This window comes from Ceratotherium simum, chromosome 7 (assembly GCF_057802395.1).
Source record: "Ceratotherium simum simum isolate JZ-2026a chromosome 7, ASM5780239v1, whole genome shotgun sequence".
NCBI lineage: Eukaryota > Metazoa > Chordata > Mammalia > Perissodactyla > Rhinocerotidae > Ceratotherium > Ceratotherium simum.
In genome coordinates this window covers 5,055,631-5,077,059 of record NC_141906.1, presented here as the reverse complement: position 1 = coordinate 5,077,059, position 21,429 = coordinate 5,055,631, and the positions used below count along the sequence as shown (strand labels likewise).

The following is a 21,429-nucleotide window of genomic DNA, read 5'->3' as shown; positions in this document are numbered from 1 at the left end:
GTTCTGGAAGGGAGAGTTGTCCTGGGCAAGAACCCTGGAGGCCGCAGGAGAATCAGGCTGCATTTCTCTCCACGGTCAGCTCTTCTGCTCCTGCCTGTCTGAGCCTCACAGCTGTGCGAGTCCTTGCGGCAAGAAGTAACAAGTTGCAGGCCGAGGCCGCATCTGTGTCTTCCCAGGAAGGGTGGTGTGGGCGGGAAGAGGCCGGAGGGCTCAGGCATCTCTTTCCTGGGCTTTAGTTGCCACCTGCAGACTTTCTTTTAACGGGATCTAGACCCTGTTAGGAACTAGGACTTGAGCCTTGTCCACCAGCCCTGCCCCTGTGCTGGGCACTCCCCAGCAGAGTGCCAGGCAGCCAGGCTCTGGGGCCCTGGCACACGGCCCACCCTGGTCTTTCCCTTTTGTCGCCCTGAGGGCTGTGTGTTGTGAGTCAAGTCACTGGGCAACCAGGGGCCTTCCGAAAAGCCCCACACTCTCTGGCAGCTTCTGTGTATTCCAGCCAAAGCTGCAGAGAAAGGAGGGCACTGGGCTCAGGGGAACCCATCCCAACCTTCCTACCAGCCCCTGACAACTAGGCAAGCTCCCTCCAAAGAGGCTCACATGGAATATTCTATGGGCAAGTAGATCCCAGCTCACCTCTGCTCAGGTGGGAGCTGGTAGCTCCTCCCTGTTAAATGCGCATCTCAACGCATTTTCTCCAAGTGAGACTTGAAGGAAAATAGCCAGGGCTGTGAACAGGTGGGACAGGAGGGAACGAGCTCCTTCACTTGCTTCTGTTGCTCTGCTGGCTCAGGGACAGGGGATGGGACAGGGGAAGACTGGCCTTCCTTCCATCAGGAAAGATTCTGCACTAAGGTAGTGCCTTGCAGTGAGTCCTGGGGTTTCGTGGCTCCAGGCGCTTGTAGTAGGTCAAGTATTTTCTCTTTCTAACTGCTTCTCCTCTAGGCCATAAAAGCTCTTTTCTTTTCTTTTTTTTTTCTTTTCTTTTCTTTAACCTCCAAGCTCCCTTCAGGAACGGCTACACCTTCAGGTTGGGACATCCTTCCTCATTTGCAAACCTCAGCTGTGTGTGGGGGCAGGGCTGCAGTGGAGCTGCCAGGAGCAGAAAGAAAGGCTTCTGAGTAATAGCACTACAACAGCCGAAGGGAACCGGGGGCAGGTCGATCTGGGATGTGACGGGCACCAGGAGGCACCTTCCCCTAAGGACATTTAAGATCAAAGCCAACGTTTTCTTTCCTTGGTGTATTTTGCGTGGTTTGGAGACTAAAGCACATCTGAGAACAGGTATGATTGATCTCGATTTTCCCTTATTGGAAGAGCTTGTGGATTCAGGTCTATGGATCGGGAGTGGGTAGCATCCCATTGGAAATCCAGTCGCATGTATCTCACAGCCATGTGGGCTGCGACGGGGATGGCCCATCAGGCATTTGGAAGAGGCTTGATTTTGGAATGCAGTGGATCTGATTTCTTCTTGGCAGCTTCCCTTTCCCAATTATGCTTGGCTTAATCTAGTAGTCAAATTACTTTGCAGTCCCTCAGCTGATCCTGAAAGCATACAGAAAGGACGGAGAGGATACTGTCTAAAAAGGAGCCTGGGTGGTGGGGGAGGGAGGGTTCTGGCTGGATTCTGGAAATGTTCCCTGAATAATCCACAACCCAATCCAATACACATTGGCCCTTTGTTCAGCCCAAAACTGAAGGGAACAGGCTCTTTAGAACACTGGTCAATTAAGACCATGTGCACCCTTTCAGTTGTTTTGCTCCCTGAATGTAGCTCAAGAAGAGATATGACAGGTATTTTGAATTGATTTTATTAAAAATATAGGATTTCTTGTAATGAATATAGGTTCTGATTCAAAGATACAGAAATCTTAAAATCTAGACCCAGTACTCTGTATTACCTCAGTAAACAAATGTCTTGATCATTTGAGTTCCAATCTGAATGTGGTAATTCCATCAGAGTGAAGTTGTTTTCCTTTTTGTAATGTAGGAAGAAAGTATTTGACAAAATTTGATACTTTTTTTTTTTTGGTGAGGAAGATTAACCCTGAGCTAACATCTGTTGCCAATCCTCCTCTTTTTGCTCAGGAAGACTGGCCCTGGGCTAACATCTGCGCCCATCCTTCTCTACTTTACATGAGACGCCGCCACAGCATGGCTTGACAAGCGGTGCGTAGGTCTGCGCTTGGGATCTGAACCTGTGAACCCCGGGGCTGCCAAAGTGGAACTGGCAAACTTAACCACTACACCACCAGGCTGGCCCCTGATACTTTAAACAAGACAGCAGACGGAATAGTGAAACTGTTCAAGAGATTAGACTGGTTTTTCTAACGGTTTTATAGAATTCATTGTTCACATGAGAATATATTCATGAATTATTAAGCAGCTCAGCCAAGTTTTTTTAACTTTAAATCAAGTTAAAAAAAGAAAAAACAACCTCTAAGTTGAAGGGCCTTGGGTAGATAGGGTAGTGAGTAGAGTGTGTATGTATTCAGACGATATTAAAGTTCAGACACTACAAATACAGTCTGGCCAACCTCTACCTTACCAAGTGGAAATTAATTGATTTTTATGATTTAAAGTTTGAAATATAAAAGAATAGTAATTTTTTAATCGTGTATGGTGTAATGTCTGGAAAACTTCTTCCTGTCCTCTCCCTCCAACGACGAAATGTCAGATGGTGAAGTCAATTTACCGCCAACAATCTTGAGATTTAGCTGCTAGGTTAATCGTATGTTTTTGGTAAATTGAAATTACTGCCTAGAAAATTATTCAGCCATAGATTCTCCACGATGTAGTACTATATACTGGTCAAGATTCCTATTTCCTCTGCTTCCAAGTCAGGTACTTCACCTGTCCAAGCTCAAGATCATTTGTAAAATGGAAGTGATAGCATTGCTCTCTTAGAGTTTTCTAGAGGATTAAATATGGTTAGCATGATAGAAAGCACTAACAAAATGGCTAGAACATCGTCAGTGCTCAATAAATGGTTTTATACATACCTCGCACACATGCAGCCACACAATTTGCATTTTTCTTGTATTTTGATTGTTTTCTGACCCCACCATCTAAAAGCAGGAGGTCAAACACAGTAGAGGGCCCTGCTGTGTGACAGTGGGCTGATGGCTCACCTAAGGAGAAGACAACGGGAACCAACAGGTCCTGACATTCTCTAGTGTGAGTCCACTCTATTCTTGTCTTCCATTACAAAAAAACAGTTAAGAAATGACAGCCTTTTGTTTTGAGATGTGAGTAATCCAGTAGGTGAATAAGCCTTCTCAGGTGTATATTATTAATCTCCATCAATTTTAATTTAATATATAATAACTACGAAGTTTCCACATCAACTTCCTAAGAATCTCATCCGAAACCTATGATTCAGATTTGTTGTAATTAGCATTTGAGGAATTTTTGCACTCTCTTTTATTAGAACTAGCAAATATTCACTTTATATGCATGCACTGGACTGGTAAACCTAGCTTTGGGGCTACCTCTCCCGCTAACCAGCAAAGTGGGTTTGGCCAAGTCACACCCACCCGCTCTGAGCTTCCCTTTCCTTGCACATCAGATAAGGGTACTGAACCCAGTGATACTGTAGCTTGTTTCTTTCTGGCTCTGAGAGTTCTAGTTCTAAGTTCTTTTTATTTCCAAGATCAATGCATAAACTAACTTTCAGAGCCACTTTCTTGATTTTCCAAACACTGCTGGAGAAACCAACTGACAAAATTTGAATTTATAAAATTTTAAAAAGACAAAAACCAAACCACACTCATCACTGAAGCAGGATAATTTCTAAAACAGTTTAGCTGTGCCAAACAGGAGTCCTAAACAAACTTCTGTAACTTTGAAGGGGAAAAATGCGGTGAGTGAGCTAGGAAGGACACACACACACACACACACACACACACAGGAGTGATGGGATTAAATTAAAAGAAATCGATCCCATCAGATAGGAATCCTCCCCATCCACAGTCTGTTTTTCAGGACAGGCAAAACTCCTCCCTCCCACCAAAACCAATCTGATATTTTATAAACTAAGTTATAATTGTGGCTAAGGAGAAGCAAAATTATTAGTGTAAAGTAAATAAACATTTCCATTTTATATGTGCTTTTTAATTGAGCAAAAAGGTCCCACTGATATATACATATACATATATATATATATAGCTAGGAGTATTTACTTTTTTCTTTTTCTTTTTTTTTCTTTTCTTCAGAGAAACACAATAGTTTATCAAATAACGAAATGGCTATGATGCTTCAACAGGGCTCAATTTTAACAAGTCAAGTGGGCTAAATTGAAAAACAGACTCAACAAATCATAGTCATGTACAAGCCTATAAGTTTTCAGAAAGCATTTGCTTTCAAATACTGATGGTCCTTGATGTTTTTCTTTTTAAATTTTTATCACATTTGCCCCAGTAGAGCTTTAAATAAACCAAGAAAATTTGAAGAGGGGAACTCTTTTCCTGTTTCTCCATGGTTTAGTTTGGAGTCTGTTTATGTTTGTCATAAAGCTGAGAAAAGATTGTGGAGAGTAGAAAGGCTCCTCCCCATTCCTTCCTAGATACCCAAACAATTTAACCTCAGCAACACCCAGTCTTTCCAGTTCTTCCACGCTCTCCCAGGGCCCTTGGGCAGCCTTCCCCTGGCCAGGTCCTGACATCACCGCCTGTCTCAGAATACCCTCCTCAGGATGTCCATTTGGCCAGGCAGGTTGGGAGCAAGAGTCTCAAGTTGCCCTAATAGTGGAAATGTGCTTTCTCTCTCCAGTTCAAATCTGCTAGGTAGAGGAAGGGGAAAAAAGAGAGTAATGGAAAACTTAAAATGGCAGGTTGGAATGTAATTAGTGTTTGTTGGTGTAGACATCTGTAGGTGTGGCCACTTCAACAGTAAGTGGGACAGAGGCACAGTGCCATCATTAAGTACAGGAACACTGTTTAATGGCGGTGGAAGTGCACCCTTCAAACAATGTATCAATTAAGAATCAATGTGTCCAATTTCAAGTTTTATAAAAATCCTTTCAACCAAAACAATTTCAAACCCATTAAAGAATACATTATTGAACAGTTTCAAACCCTTTAATAAAGACATTATTGAAAATGAGTTGAGCTTAGAATATACACTGACACACATGGAACTTTGATGATAAAAATAAATGGGGGACCGGCAGGCAGCGTAGTAGTTAAGTTTGCCCAATCTGCTTTGGTGGCCCGGGGTTCAAGGGTTTGGATCCCAGGCACGGACCTGCTCACCACTTATCAAGCCACACTGTGGTGGCGTCCCACATACACAGTAGAGGAACACTGGCACAGATGTTAGCTCAGGCCCAATCTCCCTCACCAACAAATAAGTAAATAAATCAATAGATAAGAAGGATTTAGTTTTTCTTCATTGTCTTACTCCCTTGGAAAACTTAAGATGGATCCTACTATCATCTTTATTCTGGTCTCCCCTAGCCTCTCTTGTCTGCTGCTTATTTGGGTAATTGCCGTAGATTTTTCACTGAGTTGCAATGAAGATTCAATGCGTTACTGTGTATGAAGCACTTAGAACAGTGAGTGGCATGAAGAAGGCATTCGGTAAATGTAAACTCGCACTATTACTACACTTCTACTACCACTACTACTCACCTTACCGTCAAGGTAATTAAAACCAATGTTCTGATTTTAGAACCAAACCAGTTGCTCTTTCACAAGATCCCATAAGCAGGTACCACTATTCTTCCAAACTCTCAAGCTAAAAAAAAAAAAAGTCAAAAATCTAGATATTCTTTACTTTTCCTTCATATAAGGTACTAATTTTTCTGTTTTTTATACTAGAAATATTACATCTATGGTATCATATAATTCAGAGCCTCATGTTTTGAAAGGTACTTGTAAACTGGGAAGTAACCATGCATTCTGAAAAGTGCAGAATCTAGAGGTCACATCTCATGAAGAATAGTCAAAAAAACTGGGTAATTTAGAGCAGAGAGAGAATGAAGGGGACACATGATTATGTCTACAATAACTGAAGGACCAGTATCGTGGGATAAATCATCCTATGTTCATTTGAAAAGTCAAGCCAGGACCAATATGTAAATTGTATTTTAAAAGGTAGATATGGGCCCACCCCGTGGCTTAGCATTTAAGTGCGCGCGCTCCGATGCTGGCAGCCCTGGTTCGGATCCCTGGCGCGCACCGACGCACCGCTTCTCCGGCCATGCTGAGGCCGCGTCCCACGTACAGCAACTAGAAGGATGTGCAGCCATGACATACAACTATCTACTGGGGCTTTGGGGGAAAAAAAAAAAGGAGAAGGATTGGCAATAGATGTTAGCTCAGAGCCGGTCTTCTTTAGCAAAGAGAGGAGGATTAGCATGGATGTTAGCTCAGGGATGATCTTCCTCACAAAAAATAAATAAATAAATAAAAATAATAATAATAAATTAAAAAATAAAAGGTAGATATGTTCTCAGCAGAAAGAAGACGAGCTTTCAAGCTTCATATGTTTATTTTGTGTGTTGATATTTTGAGGCATCTTTTGCCTTTGATTCTTGGCAAGTAGTTTTAGCAAGTGAATAATCCATCAGTTTATAAATAGATCTAGTCAAGTACCACAAAGAATAACAAGATGAACAAAATGGGATACATGTATATAATTTTTTCTTGCTTCTATTTTGCTTGTGGGCTGTCCATCATCTGTGATGACATTTATTTGCGTTGAAAGCAGAATCTTCCCTATCTCTCTGTCTGCTTGCCACCCACTGAAAAAGCATAGCCTTGTACTAAGAGGAAAACTTGGTTGAGCTGCATGCCTGGTAAACACATCCGCACTCCCATATGGGTGTCCATATGAGCAACTGCGTTCTGTACGGCATCGCCTGATTATCTTTAATAGAGTACAGTAATTGCTCTTTTTAAGTAAGCTCATAAAAGAATTGGTTTTTTGTGAAAACAGGGAACAAAGTCATTCTCTTTCATAAAATGGTCTTTACTGAAGGAGCCAAAGAAAACTGAGGGAAATCTCAAATACGTCTTTGCAGCATTGCTCACTCCCTCTCTTCTCCCACCTCTCCTTCCGCACTTCACTCCCACTGATCCTCTCAACTAGATTACTACAAAAACTCCACACAGTGTCTCTAATCCCAGTCCTTTCACCCGCTTCCAATACCCCATACACACTGTCAGTACCATCTTCCTGGTTAATCTCCTGCCTAAAAAAAAAAATAAAAAATATCCCATTTATAGCAGAGGGAAGCCCAAACCCCTTATCCTGCTATGCAGGGTGCTTCCTGATCTGGTCTCAACATGCCTTCTAACTTCTCTCAACCAGTATCCTCCCTCATAGCCTTTACTCCAGCCAAACCAAATATCTTCTCTTGTTCACATTCCATGCGTTCAAAGCGGAGTTCCTTGGCTCGTTCCGCCCCCTCTCCTTGGAATGACCTTTCACAACATTTTCTTCCTGTGATCTAACCTATCTGTACCCAGATGAGCTGGCAAATAGAGGTTTAAGGGGCTTACTCTTCTCATGTAGAAAGAAGTCCCAACATCACTGTCCAGTACTGGCAGTGAGATCCCACAGAAGCATGGGGAGCCCAGCCTTCTTTTAGATTTTATCCTTCTGCTCGTTGCCAAATGTTTGCAAAATGACTGCTCCATCGCCATTACCACCTCTACGTTCCAGGAAGGCAGAAAAGAAAAGGCAAAATGTCATGTGGCAGCTAAGTCTACCTCCTTTTTGAAAATCTCCCCATCTAGCAATTTCCAAATATATTTCATTGGCCAGGGTTATATCACACTCTAATCTTAGCTACAAGTAAAGCTGGAAGACATAGCTGTTTACTAGTCACATGCTTGCTCTGAAGAGATCAGTGTTGTATTAGTGAGGAAGGAAAATAAGATGGAATCAATACACATTCAGCAGCATTGATCACATCCTTTAAGACTTCTTCAAATAGCCATCTTCTCTAAGGAGGTCCCCAGAGCCTCCCAGGCAGCTATCAATGCCGTTCTTGCACAGCCTTATTCCTGGTTCACTTTTAGAATTATCTCACTTTTCACCGAAGTCTGGAACTTCACAGTGATCTCTGTACCCTCCAGTGCAGCAGGCACGAAGAAGATCCTTAGTATATATTTGAATGACAACCTGATACACCAGGAGGAACAGGAGAACGACCTTCTGTGTTTAGGTGTGATTGTGCTCCACTGTAGCACAGCGTGTCCCAGATAACCTGATCCAGGCAAGAAAACTACTGCCAAGGGGCCGGGTATGGCCCACAGCCGGCTTCTGTGCAGCCCAGAAAGCGAGCATAGTTTTTACATTCTTATAGGGTTAAAAAAAATAAAACAAGAATATATGACAGGGGCTATATATAGCCTGCAAAGCCTAAAATAGGTACTGTCTGCCCTTTTACAGAAAATATTTGCCAACCCCTGACTTAGATAAAAACTTAGTACCTTTGTGCTGTCGGTCCTTGCGTGCCATGTTATTTAGGGTCTGGTTGTATTATCCCAGACTTCCTGGAACCATCACTGTCCTTTGAAGCCACACACACAAGAAACCCTGGCAGCATCGGTCCTCCTGTCAGGAAGACGGAGTGCCCGCCCCACCCCGCAGACGTCCTGGGGCCCCTCCCTGGGGCCCCGACTCGAATCTGCCAGCTAGATGCCCAGCTTGGAACTAAATTATATTCTGGGTGATTTTTTTTAGGTAATAGTGCTCTCTCATTGCTATGTAAATTATTAGGACAAAATAGATGGGAGTTCCCAAGTAGAAATAAGCATGAGGCCCAGTGATTTGTATTTCTCCTCTCTTCAGTAGATAACTTGCGCGCGATTGAGCGAAATGGAGAAAGCGATCTTTTTTTTCTTGACTCTGCTTCATAACGTGACTAAATCATCCAAGCTGATGATTTGAGCAAGTGTGTGCAAAACAGTCACCTAAAAGCTATTTTCTTTTAATGTTGTGTCAAGTATATTTTAAAGTTATTATAACAACGTATAAAATCTTCCTACCTATAAGTGCAAGAAAGGCAGGAAGCTGTTTTGTCTTGCTCGTCACTGAATGCTGCATGCCTGTTGCAGGGCCTCCTACGGAGATGGGATTTGTCAGCAGTCACTGTGCGTGCGTGTGTCTGCGCGCGTGCGCACCTGCCTCCTCTTCACCCCAAGACAATTAGGTCTTGTTTCTATTCACACGTCACCTTCTATTAACGGTGAGCTAATCTTTATATAGAAGAAGTTAAGAAGTTCTACTGCTTCCATATAAATTCTACTTTTTCCATATAAGTTCTACTTCTTCCATATAAGTTCAGAGTCCTGCAAAATGATATATGAAGAAAGTAAGATTTACAACATTGACACGATTTCTGAAGGTCAAATAGACAGTCATTAGTGGAATCAAAATCGACACTGAAGTGCTCGGTCAGTAACACCAAGGTGCCTCTCTTCACTCGATTCCTGTCCTATAAACATAGCAGGTCCTCACATTTCATGGATTTCTTAACAAAAAGACGTCATGTATTCCCAAGTAAAGTGAAGTTTCATAAAAGTACTCGGTAAAGGTTTAGAGCAAACTAACTGAAATATCAAAGCACACTCTATTAAAACAGAAAAGCTCAGAGAAAGAACCCGACAAGTTCCTCGCAGAGCCCGGAAACTTTTATATAGCCTGGAGCAAATGCACTGTATATGTAAAACAGTAAATGGTAGAATAGAAATAGCCCAAGGTACAGTACCTCTTAAAATGAAGAAATTGCATTAGTATTCCTCTCACTAGAGCAAGTTTACTAACCGAGTGTCGTGGAAGCATTTTTTTTTCCAACAGGCGCGTGCAGTTGGGCACCAGCTAAAACAGCACAGGTGTGACTGTTATACTTTCAATTGGTAGAGCATTTTTCTCCCTCAAAAAATTCCAGAGCTGGGGCCCACCCAGTGGCATAGCAGTTAAGTGTGCACGCTCTGCTTCCGCGGCCCCAGGTTCACAGGTTCGGATCCCGGGTGCGCATCAACGCACCGCTTGTCAGGCCATGCTGTGGCGGCGTCCCATATAAAGTGGAGGAAGATGGGCATGGATGTTAGCCCAGGGCCAGTCTTCCTCAGCAAAAAAGAGGAGAATTGGTGACAGATGTTGTTAGCTTAGGGCTGATCTTCCTCACACACACAAAAAAAATTACAGAGCTTTCATGCAAGCATAATTATAAAAGTGCTTATGTCATTGGCTCTGAACTTAGTATGGAAAATTTCTGTGAGAAAGACAAGGAATTCTTTTCCTCTGGATCCTGGCGCAGCACATTTGTCTTATGTACCTTTAGTCACTGTGTTTCTGTTTACAGCATTTGAAACACTCTCACCAGAGCAAAGGTCCCAGCGCTGATAAATCAGACGGCAGACTGGCAGCTCCGGGAACAGCAGAAGCCAGAGTCCACTTGAATCGCTCACACTCCTAGAGGTCAAGTTCAGGCCCGATCTGCCTGAGGCTCCTTTTAACGCTGGTTTGTCGTGGCAGGTGGCTGACAAGACTTACCTGCGAGGACCGGAAACATGCACTGTGCCATCCAAAAGGCAGAAGCGCTGGACGGGGCTCACTTGATGCGAGTCCTCTGGCAGGACGGCGCAGAGTCGCTCTACCCCGCCGTGTGGCTCAGGGACAATTGCCAGTGCCCTGATTGCTACCTGGATTCTGCAAAAGCACGGAAACTTCTCGTGGAAGCGCTGGATGTGAACATTGGTATCAAAAGCTTGGAGTTTGACAGAAAAAAGGTAATTATCTCCAAAGTCTCTCTCCCTTCTCTCTCAAGTTACATAAAGGGCTGGTCTCCAATAATTTACATAATGAATGATTTTTCATTTGATCATATACAACTATATATATATATATATATATATAACCATGCGTGTAGAGTGCTTGGTGCAAAGTAAGCGTGCTCAGCAGACGGAAGCTTCTGCTGTTATTATTACTATTTTTATTACCATTCCTACTATTTTTAGTAAAATACACAGTGTTGTTCATTATTCCCTCAGAGAGTGGCAGCCCTGGAGACACAATCAAACTGTTTCTATAATAAAAGGAATGTTCTGGGCCTCAGTTTACTCATCTGTGAAGTAGGGCTGCTACAGAACTTGTTCAAAGAGATGATGTGAGGATTCAATGAGATACTCTGGGTAAAAAGGTTTAACGTGGTGCCAGCCATGCAGTGAGCATTCAAAAACTCGTATTGATTAATATTTTTTAGTCAAATTATGAGTAGATGTGCAAAGCTTTTTCTGGGATTCCCAAAAGTGTAGCTCTCAAAACCAGACCAGATGTGGCCTCCGCCCTGTGCTTCTCTCTTCTGAATTTGCTAGGATAGTTATCAGAAGAGCAAGGTCATCCTCTCCCCACTCTTTGGTCTTCTCGACTCCAGGACTTTACTCCTGGGGACAGCTTGCTAGCTGTGTGACCTTAGAAATGGTGTTTATTCTTCCATTCCTCACCTGGAAAATGTGAATGTTAGGAGTACCTTCTCCCTAGAGCTGTGTGGGGCCTAAATGAGCTGTGTTTGTAGGGCTTGTTATACAGTATACTCTCAAAATGGCATTATTTTTATTATTATCCACCTCTTCATCATCATTACTGTTTCTGATACTCTTGGCAGGAATCTTAATTGACAGGTAACTTCAAGTCATCACAGAAAGTTTGGGGACCACAGGTTTTGAGGATATAGAACAAGAACTACAGATCTAGTAAGATTTTCTTTCTTGTGTGAAATTTGAGGGGCCTCAGACCTCAGATGGATCCCCTTGGCTTTCAATTTCCTTGTTTTCCAAAAACTTATTCTATGCTTGTGAGTATGTAAGTGAAAAAAAAAAAGCAGTTACTAATAGGATTCCCTGATTATCTTAAATAACATTCAGAAACTGAGCAACAGTGGATAACTGAAGTATATAAAAGCATATATACATATAGGTGATGTTTGCTTTCTGTGTTATAAGGTTCATATCACGTGGCCAAATGAACATTACAGTGAATTCGAAGCTGATTGGCTGAAGAAAAGATGTTTTTCGCAGCAAGCCAGAGAAAGTCTCCAAAGAGAATTGTTTTTGCCAGGTAACTTTGCCGTGGTCTTCAATGTCTTTTAAAACTCCTATGGTAAGAAATTTGCTCAGAAGCAAATTCAAACCCTTGTGCGTTGGTTAAAATATTACTGTAATTTGTGTGTAATGTTTAATGATTTACCAACACAGATCATTTGGGTGGAGATGAAAAGAAATATAGAGCAGTTCTAGACATTCTAAAGAGATAGGAAGAAAAGAAGTGCATCAAAAGAAATGTGTCCTTGTCATCTGACGTGAAACCTGGCACACGGCAGACACTCCAGAAGTGTTCGCTGCAAAAGAGCAGGTCAAACCAGAGGCAGACCAGCCCTGCTTAATGGTTTTCTCTGAGGCCACAACAACACCCAGTCAACACAGCAGGAATTCCTAACCTGGCATCCACAGATTAAATTATGTGATCCATGAACCCCACGAAACGATATACACAGCACTGAGAGTGCATGGGTGTATGTGTGTGCCCGTGCGTGCGCATGTGTGTGCATATGCATGTGTGCGTGCATGTGTGTGCATGTGCATGTGTGTGCACGTGCACACGAGCACATTTGCTTGGGGAGAGTTTATATGGATCTTTAGGAAATCTGTGACCACAAAAATGTTCAGAAAATCTGCAATAGATGGATTCGGCAGAAAAAGAAGAGTCTATTCTTGAGCTGAGAGACAAAATAAAATGAATACTAGAGACAGGTAGAAAGCTATTTTTAAAATATGACTTTTAGGAGCTAGGCAATAACAGAGCCCAAGTGGAGGTGCTGGGGAAAAGTGGGAAGTGTTCATTGTTCCCGTGTGCAGTTTGAAGATTTGTAACGTAATATTATGTGGGTCGAATGTAAATTCTAAAAAACAAGATGATTCTTATGCATTTATTCGAACCTGGACTTCTGTAAACACACCCACAAAGCAAGTTTCCCTGAATTTTCTTGTCTGTTAACCAGACATCCTGGACCACTGTCCCTTTGAGCAACTGGGCAACCTTGTTGAATTTCGTCACACCTCTTCTGAGAATTCTGGGTCATACAGCAAGACAGAGATTTACCTTACTTCTTTCAAATCTGAAATTCTCAAACACGTGTAGTAACTCTGCACGGTTTTAAATGCTAGATGTACAGCAGTTCACTGGGTGTGGAGATGTTACTAGTTAATCAGCTTGAACCACACAGGTGCACCGTGTCCTACAGCTGTCAACAGGGTATGATATTGCCCCCTTCCTGCCCAAGCAGAGGCCAGTCTCGTCAAGAACTGGGTTCCCCCACTCCCTTACTCTTACCGTTCTGACAGGGACAAGGTTTTGTTCCAGTGCTTTCTGTCTAAACCGCCAGCACCCATTTTCCTCTTTCTCTAGCCCCGTGAGCTGGTGGGATCCAGAGGGGTATCCAGGGAAGACATTTTCCCTGCCTTCCCCCCATGAATGATTGCTAGATTCTTGAAGGAGTCTCCAATTACATGACTGAGTAGCAACTGTCCAGGTCAAAAAGTGGTATCATGAATGTATTATTATTTTTTATTTATTTTAGATTTCTTCTGATACTCAAAATATTTTTCCTTAGCTCTGCCCTAATTTTGTAATCCTGTTGGATTTTACTTTAATCTCCTTCAGTTTCTTCTTTTGATTATTTCAGGGAATAAAAGCCAACTTTTTAGTATTACAGCTTAAGCTTTTAAGCATTGTAAAAGGATATGGCCACCCCTCCATTAACATTTCTCGATGATTGCAGTTTATAGCTTACATTGCTCAGTACTATCAGGCAGTAGCAAAACGGCAGTGGTACCACATTCAGTTAAGTAGTGGAAAAATCTGGTCACACTCCTAAGCAGCAGGCATGAAGAACATGAGGAGAACTGGCTGCTATTTAGACACTGGAAAATATTTTAATGGTTTAAAACAAGATCAGATTTTTAAAATATATTCTCAAGCTGTGCAGTTGGTGGGTTAAAGAAGAGATTAATGGGCCATTTTTGGAATATTGTTTTTATGGCTTTTTGCCTGCAGAATTTGATACCTTCTTTCACTGCCATTGCATATTTTCAAATATTTATACTCCAGAACATGTAAATAAACTCAGTCACATTTGTGAAAGGGTTTTGTTTTTAGTCCTCAGTGGCAATATTTCCTTTTCTGCTCTTTCCTGAGAGCGAGGAAAGCCTTTTAAAACCTGGTGTCGAGAGGCAGGCCACTTTCCCTGGATCTTCCCTTGGCACTACATGTTGAACTCAGAGATGAACGGACAAATGATAATCAGCCAGAAGAAACTCTTGTCATGGGACGGTCACAGCTGGAAGGAAGACATGGGCAATAATCACACCCTCATAAATTTCTATTCAGTTGCACATATAGTGGGCACCCATTTTGTGCTGGAAAGTCTGTAAGAAAATACCATGTTAAAAAAAAAAGACATGGATTCTGTCAGCAAGGATTTATCAAGTCTAGGAGGGGACATTAACCATGAAAACAAATAAGCATAATACGTTATTCTAAGTACATTAACGCATGCCTAGAAGGTTAATTATAACACGGAGGAGGGAGTCTGAGGAGATCAGGAAAATGTCCTCAGAAGGGAGGTAACACTTGAGCTGGGTTTTGAAGAATCAGTTTGTCAGGCAAAGAGAAAGTAAGGAAATTCTCAACAGAGAAAAAAGTTGGTAGAAAGTCATAGAAGTGTAAAATAGTGGGGTGGGTTCGGGAAGCTGCAGGTGGTTAATATTGCTGAGGATAAACTGGTTAGGCAACAGAGGAGAAGGAAGGGGCCAAAGCAGGAAGGGGCTGGAGGGCCATCCTAGGAGGCTCAGTTCTGCAGCCTTGGGCAAGGAAGCCTCCTCAGCCCAGAGCTCAGGGCTGATGGACGGTCCCGGCCATCAGATCCCGGGCTGAGTCTGCAAGGCCAGGGAAACGAGTTTAAGATCATTATGCGTTTAGGAAGAAGATTGCTTTATTTTTTTTAGAGTGCATTTTGCATTTTCAGAGTTGTGTCTTTCTGATTTTGACCAAATGCATGTAATTTCTCAAATGACTACAAGTTTGTGAATGTCTCCTTAGCTTTGTTTTTCTCTTGTTGCATTCCCTCCTCCTCCAGCACACTCCTTTGGCTCTTAGTTTGTATTTATTTTACAAAAGAGAGTGAAGTGACTGGTCTGTGTTGTAGGAAGGGCTTGGTCACGGCCATCTGTGTTGGATGGACTGGCTGGCGTTCAGAGTGGCTGGGAGCAGGGTGACCGTAGCGTGGCCTAGAAATTGTCCTGCAAGAGACACTAAACGCGTGAACCGGGAAAGGAGCAGAGAGGGTGGGAATAGAAGTCATATTCAAGGGAAACATCTATTTACAGTAGGACAGGAGGTTGCTGGCCCTGCTCTCCAACCTCTACCAACCTAAGACCTGCCCATTGAAGACTAGCATGCGAACGTTTCCAAACATATGGATGAAAATTGCAGACTTTCAAAAATATTGGAAATATGAAGATTTTTTATGTAATTGCATTTTAATTTCCATGTGAAACTGATATAATTATACACTCATTTTTGTGACTAACTTCAAGATGAATAATTCCCATAACATAACAAATAGGACTAAAATGGAAAAAAATCAACACACAATATGATCTTGTACATATGAACCTAAATATGGTTCTTTTTATTAACACTCAGTCTCAGAATGAATGCTTGTTTTTCTCTCTGTCTCTTTGAATTGGTACTGACATATTTCTATACTATTCTCTGACTTTAGTAGTATTTGTTATTGCAAATTAAGATTTCATGGTTGTACTTTGAAGAAAATCTTTTTTCCACGGAAGCAGTCTGCTTGGTTTTCTCAGCAATTCAGGGTCTGAGAAATTGCACAGTCAGAAAAGAACATCTCCCCTCAATTCAATATACCCTTCCTATAGAGGAGCAAGTCTTCACCTGTCTCCTAATCGGATATGCGACCCTTCAGTCCAGGGCTATAACCCCCTCCTTTGTTTCAAAAGGAACATGGCACGAGAGGGAGAAAAACTCTCCAGTGACCATCAGGGCCGTCTAAGTCTCTGTGCCCTGCACACGGCAAGAAAAAAGAGAGCTCCCCCTTTCTTGCAGAGGGCCATGTGTTTACTTGAAGATGGAGATTTTGTTATAGTGCAAAGAACAGAACTGGTTTGGCATAGAGGTTATTTTTACAGAGATTTATCAAAAAGAAAAAAAATCACTATTTTTTTTTAATTAGCAAGTAATGCACACAATAAATATGCCTCACTCCCATGAATATTTCGGCCCTGTCTCTAAGCCGTGCCCCATCCCTCAGCCATTCTTGAACCCCCAGAGGTGGCAGTCTGCAATGCACGTCAGGGATGGAGTCAGGGTGTCTGTTTCGCATATTAAATGGTAATTATAAATGGGCTGGGATGTCGTTTTCTTCAGGCTGCCTTAGAATGTCCCAACTGTATCGGGGCTGCCAGGTCAAATAGCTTCAGAACAGCTCTGTCAAAACAGCTGCATCAGAGCAATCAAGCTACCACATCATGCACCCAAATGTTTTCCCTTCCCAAGAAAGACCTAATCAAGATTCCTTCCCTGAGGTCAGCCAGGCTCACACTCTGATGCACAGGTGGGAGAAAAGCTCAAAGCATGTTTAAGAAGCAAGTCTATTCTGTTTTGCCTATCGTATGTGAAACAGACCTATCGACTTTCAGAGAAATGTCTTTGGGGTTTTGACGAAATGAAGACGGGTATCTTAAATGCCTGTGAGTTTATGAGTGCATATTTTGCTTCATTTTTCCTCTGTGTCGTATTCCATGTCCTATTCTTTTCTGAATTATATATCATTTATTATCCCACTCAATTTCTGTTTTGTACTTGGTAGACTCATAACCACATACTCAAAGGTAAATATTAAAGCTAAGTCTAATTTACAACTGGATACACTATAGAAATTAAAAAAAAAAGCCTGTATACTACATCTATTACTTTAAAAAATTCTTAGGTTAGAGACATTAATTATATTCTTTTTTAAAAATAATTTTTTATTACTTAACAACTTCATGAAACAAAGTATCATAGCATCATCCAATGTTAGTGCTAAATAGGACTTTGAAAATCTGGTGTCTTTAAAAAGCTGGCATCTTTAAAAGCCTTGAAAAAGTTTGAGGATATTTTTGAGAACCTAAAGCAAATCTACTTCAAGGAAAAATTATTATAGCCCATTCTCTTTTCATATTTTTTTCAGTATGCTTGCCACATCAAAAATTAGGGAAAATATACTAACTTTTCTTTACTCTTGGAAAGCAATTTTCTGTAGATACACTAAAGTAAATTTATTTCTTTTCTATTTTTTTTTTTCCAAATAGGATAAAAGCAGAGAGAACTTTCTTCAATGAGTAAAAGCTTCCGTTTCTCACAGACTAGGCTTACTTTTTCTTACAGCCCAGGAATGAGTTTTATAACATTGGCAGTTGGACTGCAAATTTAGAATTTATAAATTTAGAAAATTCCAAAGTGTGGCAATTTCAAAAAGTAAAGTTGGATTGCTCCATATGCTGGCTTCATTGTCCCCAAACCTACAGATAAGTTATAAATTTAGCCTGCCATTGTTGCTAGTGCCTACACATCAGGAGATTCACCAGCCAAAGACAGAAGACAGCTGACTAAAACATTATCACTTCTCACTTCTGGTTCCACTGGGCTTCTTCGACATGGCAGAACGTAGAACTACACAACTTTAGTTTTGGGGAAGTAAATATCTTCAGCATACTTAAATTTCTTCTTTTAAATTCCAGTCCCCAACTTTCAAATGTGCCCATGGAAAAAAATTGATTTTTTTTTTCCAATTTTCAGAAACTTTTTATATGCTTGTCGAAAAAAATTATTTAAAAAAAAAAAATGTTGACGTTGCTATTTTCACATTCTGTTGATTTCCCTAATTTCTAGCTGAGCAAGTTACATAAATAATGTTTAAACTCTATTCCATTCAAGGAATTCTCTAACTTTACTGTATTCTTTTGCTCAAAATGCTGTATTTTTCTCAATCTGTAACTTTGCTCTTAATCAAAAGAGCAGTATAGCACCGAAATTGAGTGCTCTTGACCCTAAGCCTTGCAACGTCTGTGATCTTGAGCAACTTACTTACTCCTATATGCCCCCAAATTCTTCATCTGCGCAATAGAGACAGTATCTACTTACCTTCTGGAGGAGGGCCATGTTGGGTGAAGAGCAATGTCACGTCACGTATTAACTCACTTCATCGTCACAAGGTTCCCTTGCAAGTAGTTGTCAATAAACATAGAGAACAGCACCGAGAGGCTTCTTGACCTTCTGGAACAGTATATCAGTTTAAACCAATAGGCACAATCCCTTCTCCTTGTTTCCCACTGGCTGTCAAGCTTCCATGCACATCGTCGGTTTGCCCAGAGAAGACTGGTATTCAACAGGTTATAGGGGGAAGAGACTGCACAGATTGTCCCTCTTGCCAACACCCTAGTTGGAGCCTTTTATCATCTCCTGTCTAGATTTCTGAAATAACATGGCCTCTGTTCACACACAGCTTGTACAGCTCTGCGGGGTGATCTTCCCAATGCCCACTGTCATCTCTCTTCCCCCTTGCTTTTGGTGTCTCGCTGCAGCATGATAAAGTCCCAAGTCTTCACTGGGCTTTCCAATCATCCCACGACCTGGTGCCCCATCCACAAGCAGGTGGATTCCTACTTTTGTCCAAGCTCTGCCTTTTCCCAGATCACTCATTCTATTCTCTCTGTCTGGCCAAACTTCACCTATGCATCCTGCAAGATCCAACTCACATCCCAGTGAAGCCCTTTACCAACAATTTCACCCCATAGTTATATTTATCTCTAAGCCAAACTACAAAATACAGGCAAGAAAGAAAGTAAGCCCAGGAAATAGACACAATTTCACTGGTAACACTAAAATGCAAGGTTGTAATACAACAATGGGCGCATATACATTTTTCAAAAAGGATTTTGTTGGAATTTGTCAGGAGAGAAAGTGGAAGAGTGTGGTATGTCAAGGAAGCTCTTTACCTGTGCCACAGCATCGTGTTATGAAAGGAGAACAGGCTTCGAGTCAGCAGAGCTGGCTTCGACGCTCTGCTCTGTGAACCTGACTTCCTTTCATAAGTGATCTGAGCCTGACTTTTTCCATATGTAAAAGAGGCAGTGCCTCTCAGCTGTGGGATGAAGAATAAATGGTAAATCGTAAGCGCTGTGCTTGGCACAGTGCCTGGCCCTCTGTGGACGCTCGAAGCCTGTTGGATCCTTTCTCCTCCCCTTTTCCTCCTGTTCAGAGAGCTGTGAACACAGGAGCAGAGGCATAGTGAAGAACATGTGGTAAAGACAGAAGGAGAGAGACAGCAGCATACCTTGTGCTTGAGTTCCCCTTACACAGAGAGTAATCATGTTATATTCCTGGCTGAAAACACAAGAGTGGCTTAGAGGTGAATTATTGCCATGAAAAGGATTTTAGCCACTCAGACATTGGTTTGAAGTCTGGGCCAAAATTTGACCTACCTGGCAGTTAGTTTCATTTAAATAAAATTAAGGAAGGCAGTGAAGAGACTGGTCAACTATGAACCCAATTCCAATCAGCAACTTGGAAATGTTTGCTGAAGCTGAGGTAATCAGCACGCCAGGGCAGAAGTGGCTACGCTATTACTCTGTTAAGGGTCACTACAGATGAAAATACCAGCAACCAGCACACATGTTAGATTTCATGGATGAGCTAGATACTTGGGTGAAAAAAACTCCAGACCCCAGCTAGGTACAATCTCATGACCATATAAAAGCAGATAATCCCAATAAGGAAGATAAAGTTAAGGTATCTAAAGAGATCAGTGTGCTCATACAAGGAGGAAGCAGAGTCTCTAACCTCTAACTTCAATAGGGCATAATGGAAGTTTCTAGCCCAGAGTAAATTATCAAGCAAAATACATAATGGACAACCAAAAAAAGAATTTATAAAATGACTTACTTGGAGCAGTAAGAAAAAATGAGGAAAACCAGAGGAAAGATGAACCCTCTGATGGAAGCAGACAGTCTTAGATAATCCCGCTCCACACACAGTCTTTCCCATCTTAGTTGATGACAACTCCATCTCTCCGGCATCAGAATCATCCTTGACTCCTCTTTATCTCTCAGACTACACATCCAGTGTATCAAGAAAATCGATTAGCACTGTTGTCAGAAGAACCTAGAATCCATCCACATCTCACCACCTCCATCACCCCTCTGTCTGCACGGCCAACGTCAGGTACCCCCTTCTCCCTCTATCTCTTCTTCTGCTCCTTCTCCAATCTTCCTTCTTCACGTCTTTTAAAGCATTGCTTTCTGCCAGGCACTGAGCTCAGTGCTGAATATTTATTGCTCTATTTAATCCTAACAACAACATCACAAAGGCAGCATTATTTATTATTATAACCATTCTACACATGAGGAAAATGAGGCTGATAGAAATTAAGTAACTGGTTCAAAATCAAAGAGACAAGAAGTAGCAGAGCCAAGATTTGACTAAAGAGCATCTGCTCCGTTAAACATGATTCTGCCGTCCTCCCCCTCCCCTATGTGGTCGCAGCAATGTGTGTGGGCTCCTTTCTCTGTCACTGCAATTAGCACACTGAATAGTCAGTGTTGTGTATTTGACTGTCTTGCCCACTAGACAGCTGGAATCTAGGGAAATTACTTAAATTAGTAACAGATATCATTTATTGGTCATCTACCATGCACTATGAATTCATTCAGCAAATGCTTAACGAGTGTCTGCTATGGACCAGGCACTCTTCTAGGTGTGGGGGTGCAGTGGTGAACAAAATAGAGAAAGACTCTGTCCCTAAGGAGTTTACATTTTGGTGGGGAAAGGAAGCAATACATTTACAAATATATCTACCATACATTGAGTGGCGAAAAGAACACTGACACAGGTAGGCTGGGAGATGTGGTGGAAGGGTATGGAATTTCTCTTCTGAGTCCTTCTATTTTTTCACTGAAATAAGAAGCAAAGTCGTCAGCTGAGCATGAGTAGGAGGAGGCAATGTGGGAGGCGTGAGGACAGAATGTGAGACAGTCACCGGTGGGTAAAGGACAGAGTTCACTGGAGACCAGTGCACGTGCAGCAAGATCAGCCATCACAGTGTGTTTTCCTCCAGCCACGTTCAGTTGCCTTCTTCAAGTGCAGATGTCAAGTTCTTTACAGATATCACCTCATCTAAATTTCACGGCAACCCTGCAGGTTGTTTTCATCCTGTGTTTTCCAGATAAAGACACTGAACTGAGAGAACGTGCCACTTTCTGAAGGTCACACGGGTGGGAAGTATCAGAATTCACATGTGAATCCAGATCTGTCACCTTCAAACCTTGAGTTATTAATTTTGACACAATGTCTCTA

At 41.9% G+C, this 21,429-nt stretch overlaps 1 protein-coding gene across 3 annotated transcripts in view; it reads left to right on the top strand.

The window, feature by feature from the left end:
• The first annotated feature begins 722 nt into the window (after positions 1-722).
• The window catches only part of BBOX1 (gamma-butyrobetaine hydroxylase 1), a 57,124-nt gene continuing 36,417 nt past the window's right edge, over positions 723-21,429 (top strand). Inside the window, exons 1-4 of one of the 3 annotated variants that reach the window (XM_014783651.2) lie at positions 723-852; positions 1,000-1,281; positions 10,489-10,742; positions 11,955-12,069. In XM_014783651.2, coding sequence (XP_014639137.1) covers positions 10,524-10,742; positions 11,955-12,069 — 334 coding nt within the window. In that variant the 5' untranslated portion in view covers positions 723-852; positions 1,000-1,281; positions 10,489-10,523. The other 2 variants (XM_087433074.1, XM_087433075.1) reach the window with 2 other exon arrangements.